Source organism: Pristiophorus japonicus, chromosome 2, assembly GCF_044704955.1.
Source record: "Pristiophorus japonicus isolate sPriJap1 chromosome 2, sPriJap1.hap1, whole genome shotgun sequence".
In the NCBI taxonomy this organism is placed as follows: Eukaryota; Metazoa; Chordata; class Chondrichthyes; family Pristiophoridae; genus Pristiophorus; species Pristiophorus japonicus.
The window spans coordinates 197,674,051-197,691,295 of NC_091978.1; the positions used below are offsets into that span (position 1 = coordinate 197,674,051).

Consider the following 17,245-nt stretch of genomic DNA (forward strand, 5'->3'; position numbering starts at 1 on the left):
CTTTTGCGAATCTTTTCCTTTTTACATACCTATAGAAGCTTTTACAGTCTGTTTTTATGTCTCGTTAGTTTACTTTCATATTCTATTTTCCCTTTCTTTATCAATTTCTTTTTCCTCCTTTGCTGAATTCTAAAATCCTCCCAAGAGCTTACTGCTCTTTTTGGCAACATTATAAGCCTCTTCCTTTGACGAATACTATCTTTAACTACCCTTGTTAGCCAAGGTTGATCACTTTCCCTGTGGGTTTTTGTGCCTTAAAGGAATGTATGTTTGTTGTAAATTATGTATTAATTCTTTAAATGCTAGCCATTGCTTGTCTACCGCCATTCCTTTTAATATAAGAACATAAGAAATAGGAGCAGCTGTAGGCCATACGGCTCCTCGAGCCTGCTCCGCCATTTAATATGATCATGGCTGATCCGATCATGGATTCAGGTCCACTTCCCTGCCCGCTCTCCATAACCCCTTATTCCCATAATATTTAAAAAACTGTCTATTTCTGACTTAAATTTATTCAATGTCCCAGCTTCCACAGCTCTCTGAGCCAGTGAATTCCACAGATCCACAACCCTCTGAGAGAAGAAATTTCTCCTCATCTCAGTTTTAAATGGGCGGCCTCTTATTCTAAGATTATGCCCTCTAGTTCTAGTCTCTCCTATCAGTGGAAACATCCTCTCTGCATCCACCTTGTCAAGCCCCTTCATAATCTTATACATTTCGATAAGATCACCTCTCATTCTTCTGAACTTCAATGAATAGAGGCCCAACCTACTCAACCTTTCCTCATAAATCAACCCCCTCATCTCTGGAATCAACCTTGTGAACCTTCTCTGAATTGCCTCCAAAGCAAGTATATCCTTTCTTAAATATGGAAACCAAAACTGTAGGCAGTATTCCAGGTGTGGCCTCACCAATATCCTGTACAACTGTAGCAATATTTCCCTGCTTTTATACTCCATCCCCTTTGCAATAAAGGCCAAGATTCTATTGGCCTTCCTGATCACTTGCTGTACCTGCATACTAACCTTTTGTGTTTCATGCACAAGTCCCCCCCAGCTCCCACTGTACTGCAGCACTTTGCAATCTTTCTCCAGTTAGTTTCCCAATCCACCTTAGCCAACTCTCCCCTCACACCTACATAGTTTCCTTTGTTTAGATTTAAGACCATAGTTTCGGATTTAACGAAATCCCTTTCAAACTTAATGTAAAATTCTATTGACCCAGAAATTCCGGCCTCCCCGGGTCGGTACGAAGTTTCTACGGACCCAGGAAGGCATCGGAAAAGTCGGGTTTCAGTGCACAATGCGCATGCGATGAAAACCGGCTTTTCCGATCTGTCAAGTTTCTGGCTTGACAGATCTCGCACATATCGGGAGCGAAGACATTTGCAAGGGCAAGATTGTGGGACTTACGCATATCTTGCCCAGCAAATGTCCTCAAAACTCTTGTGCCAGATTAAAGCAGGCGCATAGCCTACTTTTAAAAACACGTTATTGTTAAAAACCCTCCCCACTACGGTAAGTTTATTTTAAACCATAATTAAAAAAACGTTTTTAAAAAAATCGGAATTAATTTATATTTTTTAAATAAATAACTTTAATTTACATTAATAAAAATATGTAGTGCATTTTTTCTATCTTTTATTATTGCATATTAGTGTTTTGGGGGGTGTTTCTCATTCATAATAATGGGAACTCAGAATATACTGTACCTGATTGGCTGCCCAGAGCCATGTGACTCCAGCTCCAGGCCTGCGCTCGTCCTGACGTGCATGCGCTGCGACGCGCAGTCAGTGGAGACCTCCAGACCAGAATCCCTCATGGCAGCAGCAGCTTCAGGTAGGTGCGCATCTTTTCTCTATAATCCATTCGAACGCCCGTGGGAAGGAAAAACTGGGATTTCTGGGCCATTATATTATGGTGACTATTCTCTAAGGACCCCTTTACTACAAGGTTATTAATTAACCATTTCTCATTGCACAATACTAGATCTAAAATAGCCTATTCTCTAGTTGGTTCCTCAACATACTGATCTAGAAAACCATCTTGTATACAATCCATGAATTCGTCCTCCACACTATTACTGCAAATTTGGTGTCCCCAGTCTATATGCAGATTAGAGTCCTCCATGATTGTTGTATTACCTTTGTTACATGCACCTCTAATTTCCTGATTTATACTGTGCCCTACATTACCACTACTGTTTTGGGGGCCAAAAAACTCCCACCAATGTTTCCTTAGCTCCATTCAAACTTATTCCAGTTCTTGATTTTCTGAGCCAAGATCCTTTCTCTCGACTGTCTTTATCCCATCCTTTATTACGGATCTTGGGAGTGCATGTCCACAGATCCCTGATGGTAGCAGGCCAGGTAGATCAGGTGATTAAAAAGGCATACGGAATACTTGCCTTTATTAGCCAAGGCATAGAATACAAGAGCAGGGAGGTTATGCTTGAACTGTATAAAAAACTAGTTAGGCCGCAGCTAGAGTACTGCGTCCAGTTCTGGTCATCACATTACAGGAAAGAGGTGATTGCACTAGAGAAGGTACAGAGGAGATTTATAAGGATGTTGCCTGGACACTGGAGAATTTTAGCTATGAGGAAAGATTGGATAGGCTGGGTTTGTTTTCTTTGGAGCAGAGGAAGCTGAGAGGAGACTTTATTGAGGTGTATAAAATTATGAAGGGCCCAAATAGAGTGGATAGGACAAACCCATTTCCCTTCGCAGAACGGTCAACAATCATGGGGCATAGATTATAGATTTAAAGTAACTGGTAGAAGGTTTAGAGGGAATTTGACGGAAAATGTCTTCACCCAGAGGGTTGTGGGGGTCTGGAACTCACTGCCTGAAAGGGTGGTAGTGGCAGAAAACCTCACATTTAAAAAGTACTTGGATGTGCACTTGAAATGCCATAACCTACAGGGCTACGGACCAAGAGCTGGAAAGTGGGATTAGGCTGGATAGCTTTCTTGGGTGGCACAGACATGATGGGCCGAAATGGCCTCCTTCCGTGCTGTAAATTTCTCTGATTCAAACATGGAGTTGCAGGAAAGTTGGGCACGGATTTGAAGGCAGCGACACGTTCAAGGATTTGGAAAGGAAGGCTGGAGATAGGGCGGTAGTTTGCAGGAAAGAAAGTTGGGTGGTCTGGTCAGCAGTTTGGTGGGAATAGTGTCGAGGGAGCTCGAAGTGCGTCTCATGGACAAGATGACGTCGAAAAGATCATGAAGGGAGATCGGAGAGAAACTGGAGAAAGGTACGAGTTCAGGGCTGGGGAACCTTAGAGGAAGTTTGGCTCGGTGGGCTAGGGGAAGGATACCCCTGTGTGACCCTGGATTCGGTTTACAAAACATGGTCACCCTACACTTTGAACTGCCTGTGCAATGCCCAGTCCCGCGTGCAGACTCGCGCGTCCGGTCGCGTTCTTCGCGCAGACGCAGCTGTGCCCTGACTTGCCGAGATTTTGCAGCGTTCTGTTTCAGGCTCTCGCGATACCGCCGCCAAGGAGGGTGTGCGCACGCGCGGGTGGTTTGAAAGTGGCTGGCGGCGAGTGGAGCTCGAGTTGGGCCCAGGTAAATATAGCGACACTGGTACAGTGGCGGCGGCCGAGCGGTCTCTCACCCCACCCAGCTAGGAGTTTCCAGTATCGCCTCTCCCGGCAGGCCCGACTTGTCCCGTACAAATAGCGGCGGCTCGCACACAGATAGAAATCAGCGAGCAACCCTCGTCCCGCCCGAGCCCTGCCAGCTCGCTCCAGGAGTCCCGCACTCACTGGGTCGGGCCCTCAGTTGCTTTTCTTTAAAGACGTGAGATGTTTTTTTTTTGATGCGCGCACAGCTGAATAAATATAATCGGTGATAATATTGCAAATATATTGGGACCCAGGTCAGTTACAGATCCGGTAATAGGAAATCTCTCCTCCTCCCCGCCCCCCTCTCCATTATTAGGGACAGGAAAAAGGCCAACAGCCCCTCGAGCTGGTTCGGTCATTCAATGAGATAATGCCTGGTCTGTATCTCCAACCACTTGGTTTGGCTCCATATCCCTTTATACCCTTGATTAGCAAAATTCTATTGATCTCTGATTTAATAATATTCCTTGAGGTAGTATCTGCTTTTTGTGGGAGAGAGTTCCACACTTCCTGAAGTCTGTTGCTATTCTTGTTGCTGTCTACCATATTTCACAATTTTATGTCATCTGAAATGATGCACACCCAAGTCCAGGTCATTAATATATATAAAAAAGAACACTAGTCTCAACAAAGGTTCCCTGTGATTCTTTTTCGGGCTGCGCTGCCCTTTCAAATGTGTTGTGTTTTTTTTTCTATTTAAAAGCCAGCTGCATGGGATTCCTGGAGCACTGCACAGTCACACAGCTTCCAGGGAACATTGGTCCCAACACTGATCCCTGGGGACCACCACGGCACACTTTCCTCCAGTCTGAAAAACAACTGTTCACCACTACATTCTGCTTTCTGTCCCTTAGCCAGTTTGGTATCCATGCAGCCACTGCCCCATTAATCTTCAATTTTGCTAACAAGCCTATTATATGGTACTTTATCACATGCCTTTTGAAAGTCCATATACACATCAACCGTAGTACCTGTACCTCATCAATTCTCTGTTACTTCATCAAAGAACTCAATCAGGTTAGTCAAACACAATTTGCTTTTAACAAATCTCTACTGGTTTTCATTTATTAACCAGAATTTTTTCAAGTGCTAATTAATTTTGTCCAGGATTAATGTCGATAAAAGTTTCCCCACCACCAATGTTAGGCTGACTGGCCTGTAGGTCTTGACATGGTACATGCTGGGAGGATGATTCCCCTGGCTGGGGAGTCAAGAACAGGGAGTCTCAGAATAAGAGGTTGGCCATTTAAGATTGAGATGAGGAGACAGTTTTTTTTTTGAACTCAGGATTGTGAATCTTTGGAATTCTCTACCCCAGAGGGCTGTGGATGCTCAGTCATCATAGAATCATAGAAGTTTACAGCATGGAAGGAGACCATTTCGGCCCATCGTGTCTGTGCCGGCCAAGAGGCTATCCAGCCTAATCCCACTTTCCAGCTCTAGATCCATAACCCTGCAGGCTACTGCACTTCAAGTGCACATCCAAGTACTTTTTAAATGTGGTGAGGGTTTCTGCCTCTACCACCCTTTCAGGCAGTGAGTTCCAGACCCCCACAACTCTCTACGTGAAGAAATTTCCCCTCAGATCCCCTCTAAACCTTCTACCAATTACTTTAAATTTATGCCCCCTGGTTGTTGACCCCTCTGCTGAGAGAAATAGGCCCTTTCCACGCACTATATCTCAGCCCATCATAATTTTATACACCTCAATGAGGTCTCCCCACAGCCTCCTCTGTTCCAAGGAAAACAAACCCAGCCTATCCAATCTGTCCTCATAGCTAAGATTCTCCACTCTTCCTCGTAAATCTCCTCTGTACCCTCTCCAGTGCAATCATGTCCTTCCTGTAATGTGGTGACCAGAATTGCACACTGTACTCCAGCTGTGGCCTAACCAGTTTTTTTATACAGTCCAACCATAAACCCCCCTTGCTCTTTATTCTCTGCCTTGGCTAATAAGGGCAAGCATTCCATATGCCTTTTTAACCACCTTATCTACCTGGCCTGCTACCCTCAGGGATCTGTGGCCATGTACTCCAAGGTCCCTTTATTCCTCTACACTTCTCAGTGTCCAACCATTTAATGTGTATTTCCTTTCCTTGTTAGCCCTCCCCAAATGCATTACCTTACACTTAGCCGGATTGAATTTAATTTGCCACTGTTCTGCCCACCTGACCAGTTAATTAATACCTTCCTGCAGTCCGCAGCTTTCTTCTTCATTATCAACCACACAGCCGATTTTGGTATCATCTGCAAAACTTCTTAATCATACCCCCTATATTCCGGTCTCATCATCATCATAGGCAGTCCCTCGAAATCGAGGAAGACTTAGTTCTTAGGTGACTGAACAGTCCAATACGGGAATTAGTCTCTGTCACAGATGGGACGGACAGTGGTTGAAGGAAAGGGTGGGTGGGTCTGGTTTGCCGCATGCTCCTTCCACTGCCTGCACTTGGTTTCTGCATGGTCTCAGCAATGAGACTCGAGGTGCTCAGCGCCCTCCCAGATGCACTTCCTCCACTTAGGGAGGTCTTTGGCCAGGGACTCCCAGGTGTCAATGGGGATGTTACATTTTATCAAGGAGGCTTTGAGGTCCTTGAAACCTTTCCTCTGCTCACCTTGGGCTCACTTGCTGTGTAGGAGTTCCGAGTAGAGCACTTGCTTTGGAAGTCTTTTGTCAGGCATGCGAGCAATGTAGCCCGCCTGGCGGAGCTGGTCGAGTGTGGTCAGTTCTTCGATGCTGGGCATGTTGACCTGGTCGAGGATGCTAACATTGGTGCGTCTGTCCTCCCAGGAGATTTGCAGGATCTTGTGGAGACATTGTTGGTGGTATTTCTCCAGCGATTTGATGTCTCTGCAAGATCCTGCAAATTCAAGTCTAGATCATTGATGTATACCACAGAAAGCAAGTTGGATCCAAAAATTGGCTCAGAGGCAGGCAGCAAAAGGTAATGGCCGATGGGTGTTTTTGTGATGGGTGATGGACCTAGTACTGAGCCCTGCGGAACCCCACTGGATACAGCCTTCCAGTCACAAAAACACCCATCAGCCGTTACCCTTTGCTGTCTGCCTCTGAGCCAATTTCTGGATCCAACTTGCCACTTTGCCCTGAATTCCATGGGCTTTTACTTTTGTGACCAGTCGGCCATGTGGGACCTTATCAAAAGCTTTGCTAAAATCCATACGTACTGCTCTCATTGACCCTCCTAGTTACCTCCTCGAAAAATCAGACACGACCTTCCCTTAACAAATCTATGCTGACTGTTCCTGATTAATCCGTGTCTTTCTAAATGTAGATTTATCCTGTCCTTCAGGATTTCTTCCAATAATTTGCCCACCACTTAGGCTGACTGGCCTGTAACTCCTCGGTCTATCCCTTTCTCCCTTCATAAACAAAGGTACCGCATTAGCAGTCATTGAGTATATTCAAGACAGAGATTTGATAGATTTTTGGATATTAAGGGAATCAAGTGATATGGGAATATTGCAGGAAAGTGGAGTTAAGGTAGAAGATAATCCATTATCTTATTAACTGGCGGAGTAGGCTCAAAGGAGCTGAATAGCCTACTGCTCCTATTTATTATGTTCTTATGTAGTTGTCAAGTTTATCTTTCTCCCCATTTGCAATCCTCCAGTCCTCTGGCACCATTCCCATGTCTAAGGAGGGTTAGAAGATTGTAGCCAGTACCTCACTTTTTTCACCCAAATTTCCCTTAGCAACATAGGATGCATCCCATCTGGACCAGGTGACATTCTACTTTGAACCTTTTAAGTACCTCTTTATTTTTATCCTATCCAATTTCTCGACTACTTCCCCCTTTATTGTGACATTGGCAGCATCCTCTTTAGTGAAAGCAGATGCAAAGTACTCAATTAGCACCTCAGCCATGCCCTTTGCCTCCACCAGAAGATCTCCTTTTTGGCCCCTAATGGTTACTTTTTTACCTGCCAATCTTTGATTCCAATCCACCTGAGCCAGATCCTTACTCAACTCACTGAAATTCACCCCTACAGTTGAGTATTTTCATATTTGATTTTTCCTTGTCCTTTTCCATAAACATTGTAAACCCAATGATACTGTGATCACTATCACAAATGCTTTCCCACTGAAACATGCTCCACTTGTCACATTTCATTCCCCAGAACTAGATCCAGCACTGCTTCCTTTCTTATTGGGCTGGAAACGTGCTGATCAAGAAATTTATCTTGTACACATTTCAAGAATTCCTCCTCTCCTTGCCCTTTACACTGTTATTTTCCCACTCTTTATTAGGATAATTGAAGTCCCCATTATCACGATTCTAAAGTTCTTGCATCTTTCTGAAATTTGCAACATTGCTCTGCTATCTCCTTCCCACTATTTGGTAGTCGATAGTATACAACCAGCACTATAATGGCTCCTCTATTGTTCCTTAATTATAACCAAATAGAATCTGTCTTTGAACCCTCAAGTATATCATCCTTTTCTAGTGCTGTAAAAATATTTTTAAATGGTGAAAAGCTAGGAGCAGTGGAGGTCCAGAAGAGATTTAGGGGTCCATGTACACAGATCACTAAAATGTAGTAGTCAGGAACAAAAAAATAATCAAAAAGCCAAATGGAATGTTAGCCTTTATAACTAGAGGGCTAGAATATAAAGTTTTGGAGGATAGTAAGTGGGTGGCCATCCAGTAAGGTAGGAAGAGGCAGGCAGTGCAGGCTTCCTCTGGGAGTGTGGCACTCTTTGATTAGTATTGCCATCTCTCTTTTTCCTGAATATATTATAGCCAGGAATATTAAGCGCCCATTCCTCCCCTTTTTTTATAGCTAAGTCTCCATTATAACCACTTTATCATAATCCCATGTGGCTACTTGTGCCTGCAGCTCACCAACGTTATTTACCATGCTCCATGCATTTACACACATATACTCAAACCCCATCTTAATCTGCCTCACAGTTCTCCCCTGTCTAATCTCCTATTTCTTAACTACACTTTATTATAGATGTCGTGTATTTGGATTTCCAGAAGGGATCCGATAAGGTGCCACATAAAAGGTTACTGAGCAAGATAAAAGTTCACGGGGTTGGGGGTAATATTTTGGCATGGATAGAGGATTGGCTAGCAAACAGAAAATCGGGATAAATGTGTCATTTTCAGGGGTGCCACAGGGATCAGTGCTGGGGCCTCAACTATTTACAATCTATACTAATGACTTGGATGATGGGATCGAGTGTAATGTAGCCAAATTTGCTGATACAAAAATAGGGAAAGCAAGTTGTGAGGAGGATACAAAGAATCTGCAAAGGGATATAGACAGGCTAAGTGAGTGGGCAAAAATTTGGCAGATGGAGTATACTGTGGGAAAATGTGAGGTTATCTACTTTGATAGGAAAAATAAAAAAGCAAATTATTATTTAAATGGGGAGAGATTACAAAATGCTGCGGCACAGAGGGATCTGGGGGTCCTTGGACATGAAACACAAAACGTCAGTATGCAGGTACAGCAAGCAATTAGGAAGGCAAATGGAATGTTGGCATTTATTGCAAGGAGGATGGAGTATAAAAGTAGGGAAGTCCTACAACTGTACAGGGTGTTGGTGCGACCACACCTGGAGTACTGCGTACAGTTTTGGTCTCCTTATTTAAGGAGGGATATACTTGCATTGGAGGCAGTTCAGAGAAAGTTCACGAGGTTGATTCACTGGGATGAAGGGGTTGTCTTATGAAGAAAGATTGAGCAGGTTGGGCCTATACTCATTGGAGTTTAGAATGATGAGAGATGATATTGAAACGTATAAGATTCTGAGGGGGCTTGACAGGGTAGATGCAGAGAGGATGTTTCCCCTCATGGAGGAATCTAGAACTAGGGGGCATAGTTTCAGAATAAAGGGTCGCCCATTTAAAATGGAGATGAGGAATTTCTTCTGAGGGTCATGAACCTTTGGAATTCTCTACACCAGAGAGCTGTGGAGGCTGGGTCATTGAATATATTTAAGGTGGAGTTAGACAGATTTTTGAAAGATAAGGCAGTCACAGGTTATGGAGAATGGGCAGGGAAATGGAGTTGAGGCCACAATCAGATCAGCCATGATCTTATTGAATAGTGTAGCAGGCTCGAGGGGCCAAATGACCTACTCCTGCTCCTATTTCTTATGTTCTTATTATAATGCTGCTTTTCTCTCCCAGACCCCTGTGCACCTTGTATCTCCTCTCTTGCTTCATTCCAAAATTAGTTTAAACCCTCCCCCACAGCACTAGTTTACCTCCCTGCAAGGACATTGGTCCCAACTCTGTTGAGGTTTGACTTCTCCATCTTATTCGGGTCCCTTCTGCCAATGCCCTAGCAATTTGAAGTCCTCTCTCCTACACCATTTCTATAACCACACATTAATCTGTCTTATCTTACTGCTCCTATATTCACTAGCACATGGAACTAGGAATAACCCAGAGATTGCTACTTTTGAGGTCCTGCTCTCTTAACTTCCTCCTTCGCCCCTAACACACTGACTGCAGGACCTCAACCCTTTGTCATTGGCTCCAGTATGAACTATGACTTCTACCCCTGTAAAATGTTTCACAGATGTTCTTTACCCTGGCACCAGGAAAGCAACACCATGCAGGACCGTTGTCGCCAGTTGCCGAAATGCTCGTATATTCCCCCAAACTATCAAATTCCCTATGACTGCTGCAGTTCTAAATTTTGCTGTACCGCCCCCCACCGTGCAGTCATTTCCCGCACAGTGCTGTGGGTGTGCTTTAGATTACACACTCCCGAGGTGTCGTCAGCCTCAGCGATGAAAACAGGTTTGGGAGTGCCACACTCCCAGAGGATGCTTGCACTGCCTGCCTTTTCCTACCCTGCCGGATGGCCACTGACTTACTATCCTCCATAACTTTATAATCTAGCCCTCTAGTTATAAATGCTAATATTGCATTAGTCTTTGATTATTTTTTGTACCTGACTACTACATTTTAGTGATCTGTGTACATCCACCCCTAAATCTCTTTTGGGTCACCACTGTTCCTAGCTTTTCACCATTTATATTTCGATCTATCCTTTTTTGGCCAAAAATGGGTGACCTCATACTTGCCAGCATTGAAATCCATCTGCCACAGTTTTGCCCACTCACTTAATCTATTAATGTCTCTTTGTACTTTTATGCTCCCATCTACACTACTTACTATGCCACCAATCTTTGTGTCATCGGCAAACTTGAATATATGACTCACTATTGCGTCATAAGAACATAAGAAATAGGAGCAGGAGTAGGCCATTTGGCCCCTCGTGCCTACTCCGCCATTCAATACAATCATGGCTGATTTGGTCATTAATAAATATCTAAGTCATTAATAAATATTGTGAATAGTTGAGGTCCCCCGTCACAGATCCTTGGGGCAGGTACTACTAGCTCCTTCTTTCCAATTCGAGTACATACCCATTATCCCTACTCTCTCTTTAGTACCGCCTAACCAGTCCCCTAACCAGATCAATAATTTGACGTCAATTGCATGAGCTTTAATTTTAGGTAACAGTCTCTTATTGAATGCCTACTGGAAGTCCATATAAACGACATGCATAGGCATTTGTCTATCTATTACTTTGGTTACTTCCTCTTAAAAATTAAATTAGTTTTGTTAGACATGACCAACCCTTTACAAATCCATGTTGACTCTCTCCAATCAGCTCAAATTTCTCTAGGTGCTCAGTCATTCTGTCCTTAATTAAAGATTCCAAATAACTTCCCCACAACAGATGTTAGACTAACATTTCCTGATTTTTCTCTCTCAAAATAAATAATGGAATTACATTTACGATTTTCTAATCTAAAGGGACAGTTCCTGAATCAAGGGCGCTTTAGGAGATTACGGCTAAAGCATCTGCAATTTCCTCACCTACTTCCTTTAGACCCCTGGTGTGGAAACCTTCATGTCCTGGGGATGTGTCAGTCTTTACTGCCATTATTTTTTCTAATACTGTTTTTTTGCTTGCGTTAACTTTAGTGAGTTCCAGTCCTTGATCCATTGTTAGTTTCCCTGGAATATCAGATATATTATCCTCTTCTACTGTGAAAATTGACACACAGTAATTTTTCAACAATTTTACCATTTCCTTATTTTCATTTGCAATATTAACCACATCTGTTTTTAAAGGGCCCACATTACCCTTGACTGCCCTTTTCTTTTAATATAATTGTAAAACCTTTTTGCATTAATCTTGATATCCCTCAAAAGTTTATTTTTGTATTCCCATTTTGGAGCACTTGCTGTCGTTTTTTTGCCTTCCTTTTCTGTGTTTTTACATCTCCCAGTCCCCTGACTCTACACCAGTCCATGCACTTTCGTTCAGCTGCTGCAGGTCCACATGCAAACACAGTTGTTTTAAAGTTGCTGTTTGTGAAAATATTGTAGCAGTTGAAGAATGAAACAGCTTTGCTGGACTATAGTCTGGGCATGAGTGGTTCCGTGACTGCAGCCAACAAATGCAGCTGCTGCTTTGCCAAGCATTTATTTTTCTTACAGATATTCTGATAAAGGGCATGCATCGATTTTTCTGTATTGGGGGGAAAGATGGAGAAAAACACATCTGGCTAGTCTATAATTGCTTGTATTCAGTCTCAAGTCAAGAGAGATTGATTGTTTTCCTCAGAAGGTATGCTGCAAGCCATTAGCTACTACAAGCCATTATTTGAGGTGTTTGTCTCAGCAAGGGTCCTGTTTACTAGATTCATGGATGAAGTGCTGTGAATCTAAGGCTGCTCTGTTTCCCGTGCAAACCTGACTGCAAGAAGTGTTCACATTTGGTTAGCTTTGATTAATTGTGAACAATATCATTGAATGTTATAGCATAGAAACTGGCCATACAGCGCAACAATGTGCACTCGTATTTTTTTTCCAAATTACACACTTAGTCTAACTCTATTCTTCTGCTTGCATCCCAAACCTTTAACTATTCTTTTTCAAACAATTATCTGATTTCTTTTAAAAGAATTGATGGATTATGCTTCAACAACGGTTTGTGATGGATAATTCCACGTTCATACCACTCTCTGTAAAGAATTGTTTTCTAACCTCAGTTTTAATTTACTTTGTGATCATCTGAAATGAGTGCCCTCTCATTACTGTGTTACCTTATCATAAAATAATCTTGAAACCCTTTATCAGGTCATCCCATAACCTGAATTCCAGTGATAATAGGCCTAACTTCTCAATGCTATCTTCTTAACCCCTTGGTTAATGTATGCTTTACCTTTTTCATCATTCTTGTAATGGGGAGCATAAAACTATATACAATACATCAACTGTGGCCTAAACAACACCAATTCAACACTGCCTACTATTCTCTGCCTCTAGATATGAAGCCAAGAATTCCATTGGCCCTGCTATGGCTTTATCTGCTTACATTGCCAACTTTAATGGCGTGTATTGTAAAGGATAGATGTCCACAAACTCTCTTTTGTTCTCATTTAGCTAACTGTGTTAATTGATACGCTTATTGTAGGTTGTATGCTTGTATCTTGCTAGGGACTGTCCATCCTAAAAGATGGCACACAGACAAACCTGACAGGTGTCATTATGAAAGGCAAACACAGTATCATCTGTGTCACTCGCTGAATATGTCACTCTTCACATTTCTGCTGTTTACAATTCTGTGCTGTGTTTAATCTCATGAACGGTGCTGACTCACTTTTTTTATTGACAGAATCATTGTCATGCCAGCATTTCGACAGGTTGGAGAGAAGCAACTTCCCAATGAAATACTTTACATGGTGTGGTCCCCGAAGCGGGACCTCATTGCACTTGCTAACAAAACTGGAGAGGTAATTTATTTCTTGGAGATTGATTCATAATTATGATATGAATATAATAAACTTAACACAGTATCAGGATTGCTTAAAATATTAGTACAAGTGTACATCGTAAACAAAAAGGGGTAATCATTGTTGGGTGTTCGCCAAGTGTCTGATGATAATTCGCAATCGCTGTTTTAGATAAGTTAGATGATTTGCTGCTTTATAAGAACAGAAATGTTTTACCGTTTATTCTTCTAAGGCTGTAATGTCTGATTGATGTTAAGTAAACACATGCTCAGTTCAGAGAATTTTGTACATTGGAAAGTACTAAGTTTCAGGGCCCAGATCAATGACTGGCTTTCTTTAATGATTGTTTCGCCTCTGTTGCAAATTTTGACGCCTGGTGTGTGATGGATGTGTAAAAAAAAAAAGTGGAGGAAGAGCACTTGAGAGGGCGATGAGCACCTCGAGTCTCGTCGCCAAGAGCATGCAGAGATCAAGCGCAGACAATGGAGCGTGCGGCAAAGCAGGCTCCCCACCCACCCTTTCCTTCAACCACTGTCTGCTCCACCTGTAACAGGGTCTGTAGTTCCCGTATTGGACTGAGAACTCACTTTGAATGGAAACAAGTCTTCTTTGATTTCGAGGGATTGCCTACGATGAATGATGAAAACACGCCAATGTTACATAGATAAAGATACAGAAGAGTAATAAAGTAATACAATCCACAATGAAAAGCTTTGCATTTCAGCAGCTATAGTATATTTACTGCACATACTGTAATGTTTTAGCAGAATTTTTGCAGATGACTTTGAGAAATTAACTTCTGAATATGTTACCATATTACTCTCATCCTACATCAGGTATGTCATCACTAAGACCGCCTATTTCCACCTCTAACATCGCCCGACTCTGCCCCTGTCTCAGCTCACCTGCTGCTGAAACCCTCATCCATGCCTTTGTTACCTTTAGACTTGACTATTCCAACGCACTCCTGGCTGGCTTCCTGCTTCGTCCTTAAACTTGAGGTCACCCAAATCTCTGCTGCCCGTATCCTAACTTGCACCAAGTCCCGTTCACCCATCGCTGTTGTGCTCGCTACCCTACATTAGCTCTTAATTAAGCAACACCTCGATTTTAAAATCCTCATTCTTGTTTTCAAATTCCTACCGATCTCTGTAATCTCCTCCAGCCCTACAACCAACAACAACTTGTATTTATATATGATCTTTAACATAGTAAAACGTCCCAAGGAGCTTCAAAGGAGCATTACAAGACAAAAACTAGACACCAAGCCACATGAGGAGAAATTAGGACAGGTGATCAAAAGCTTGGTCAAAGGGCTAGGTTTTAAGGAGCGTCTTAAAGGAGGAAAGAGAGGTGGAGAGGTTTAGTCAGGGAAGTCCAGAGCCTAGGCCCTAGGCAACAGAAGGCATGGCCACCAATGGTTGGGCGATATAATCAGGGATGCTCAAGAGGGCAGAATTAGAGGAGCGCAGATATCTTAGGGGATTGTGGGGCTGGTGGAAATTACAGAGATAAGGAGGGGGGAGGCTATGGAGGGATTTGAAAACAAGGATGAGAATTTTGAAATCGAGGCATTGCTTAACCAGGAGCCAATGTAGGTCAGCGAGCACAGGGGGGATGGGTAAATGGGACTTGGTGCGAGTTAGGACACGGGCAGCCGAGTTTTTGATGACCTCAAGTTTACGTAGAGTAGAATGTGGGAGGTCAGTCAGGAGTGCGTTAGAGGTAACAAAGACATGGATGAGGGTTTCAGCAGCAGATGAGCTGAGGCAAGGGCAGAGATGGATGATGTTACAGAGGTGGGAATAGGCGGTCTTAGATAAGGCCCGGATATATGGTCGGAAGCTCATTTCCGGGTCAAAGAAGACACCAAGGTTGGAGATGGGGCGGTAGTTTGCAAGGACGGAGGGGTTGAGGGTTGGATTTTTGAGGAGAGGGGTGATGACGGCAGATTTCAGGGAGAGGGGGACAGTACCCGAGGAGAGAGAATCATTAACAATGTCAGGTAACGTGAACCAGAAAAGGAAGACTCTTCTTAAACCTTCCTTGTCTACCCTAATATCTCCTTATGTGGCTTGGTCTCAAACTTTGCTTGATGACATTCCGGTGAAGCACTTTGGGATGGTTTACTACGTTAAAAGCGCTATATAAATGCAACTTGTGTCGATGGAGGAAAAGCACTTTAATATTTTGCTCAACTTTGGTTCGAAAATTTCAGGGTGATTAATTTCATTAAGCTGTATACCTTAGCATGGAACTGGTGGTGAACAGTTAATATTAAAATTCTGCGACAAATAATTTGCCATATTATATAGTTTTTAAACGGTATATCATTTTAGTAATTATTAAATACGAAATAGAAGAACATGGCAGCTTTATTGGTGGGGTTGACAGAACTAAAGTTGTTTGTCCCTGTTTGAATTTGATTTCGTTTTCCAGACAGTATGAGATACAAGGATAGATACAATTGAAAACATTACTATATTAACGACTTGGAAGAAGAGATTAAGTGTAACGTAGCCAAGTTTGCTGATGATACAAAGATGGGAGGAAAAGCAATGAGTGAGGAGGACACGAAAAATCTGTAAAAGGACGTAGACAGGCTAAGTGAGTGGGCAAAAATTTGGCAGATGGAGTATAATGTTGGAAAGTGTGAGGTCATGCACTTTGGCAGCAAAAATCAAAGAGCAAGTTATTATTTAAATGGAGAAAGATTGCAAAGTGCCGCAGTACAGCGGGACCTGGGAGTACTTGTGCATGAAACGCAAAAGGATAGTATGCAGGTACAGCAAGTGATCATGGAGGCCAATGGTATCTTGGCCTTTATTGCAAAGGGGATGGAGTATAAAAGCAGGGAAGTTTTGCTACAGCTATATAAGGTATTGGTGAGGCCACACCTGGAATACTGCCTGCAGTTTTGGTTTCCATATTTACGAAAGGATATTCTTGCTTTGGAGGCAGTTCAGAGAAGGTTCACTAGGTTGATTCCGGGGATGAGGGAGTGACTTATGAGGAAAGGTTAAGTAGGTTGGGCCTCTACTCACTGGAATTCAGAAGAATGAGAGGTGATCTTATTGAAATGTATAAGATTATGATGGGGCATGACGAGGTGAATGCAGAAAGGATGTTTCCACTGATGGGGGAAGTCTAGAACTTAGAATAAGGGGCCGCTCATTTAAAACAGAGATGAGGAGAAATTTCTTCTCTGAGGGTTGTAAATCTGTGGAATTCACTGCCTCAGAGAGCTGTGGAAGCTGGGACATTGAATAAATTTAAGAGAGAAATAGACAGTTCCTTAGGGGATAAGGGGTTATGGGGAGCGGGCGGGGAAGTGGAGCCGAGTCCGTGATCAGATCAGCCATGATCGTATTAAATGGCGGAGCAGGCTCGAGGGGCCGTATGGCATACTCCTGTTCCTGATGTTCTTATAACATCCAGAGATAGCAGCAAGAACAAATAGCCTCAGGATGTATATTCACAATTTTCTATGTAGCACACTGTGGATGGTTGGAAATAACTAGTTGGTAATAAGATTGGTGCAGAATTTGTGCTCGGAGGCTTCCTGCAGGCGGATGCCTCCGACCTGAAAAAAGATTTATGAACTTACCTGGTGGTCCGGGAGGTTTGGCGACTTGTGGTCCTGGGCCTCTACGATTAGGCCTGCGTAGAGGTCCACGTATCCCTAGGGCGCAGGCGTTTCGCAACCAGCCCTGGAATCATGTGGGCCGGCCCAACCAATCAAAGTAAGGGTATTCCGATTCATACTTATGGTGAGTTCCGTTTGTATGGAATACCCCCAAAAATACACGAAAACTTA

The 17,245-nt window shown here is 43.0% G+C and overlaps 1 protein-coding gene across 2 annotated transcripts in view; it reads left to right on the forward strand.

Annotated features, from left to right (window-relative positions):
- Positions 1 to 3,505: 3,505 nt before the first annotated feature.
- Positions 3,506 to 17,245, forward strand: part of anapc4 (anaphase promoting complex subunit 4) — a 139,237-nt gene continuing 125,497 nt past the window's right edge. Inside the window, exons 1-2 of one of the 2 annotated variants that reach the window (XM_070870715.1) lie at positions 3,506 to 3,573; positions 13,311 to 13,428. In XM_070870715.1, coding sequence (XP_070726816.1) covers positions 13,321 to 13,428 — 108 coding nt within the window. In that variant the 5' untranslated portion in view covers positions 3,506 to 3,573; positions 13,311 to 13,320. Of the gene's footprint in view, positions 3,574 to 4,558; positions 4,650 to 13,310; positions 13,429 to 17,245 lie in introns of those variants that run through there. The other variant, XM_070870716.1, reaches the window with a different exon arrangement.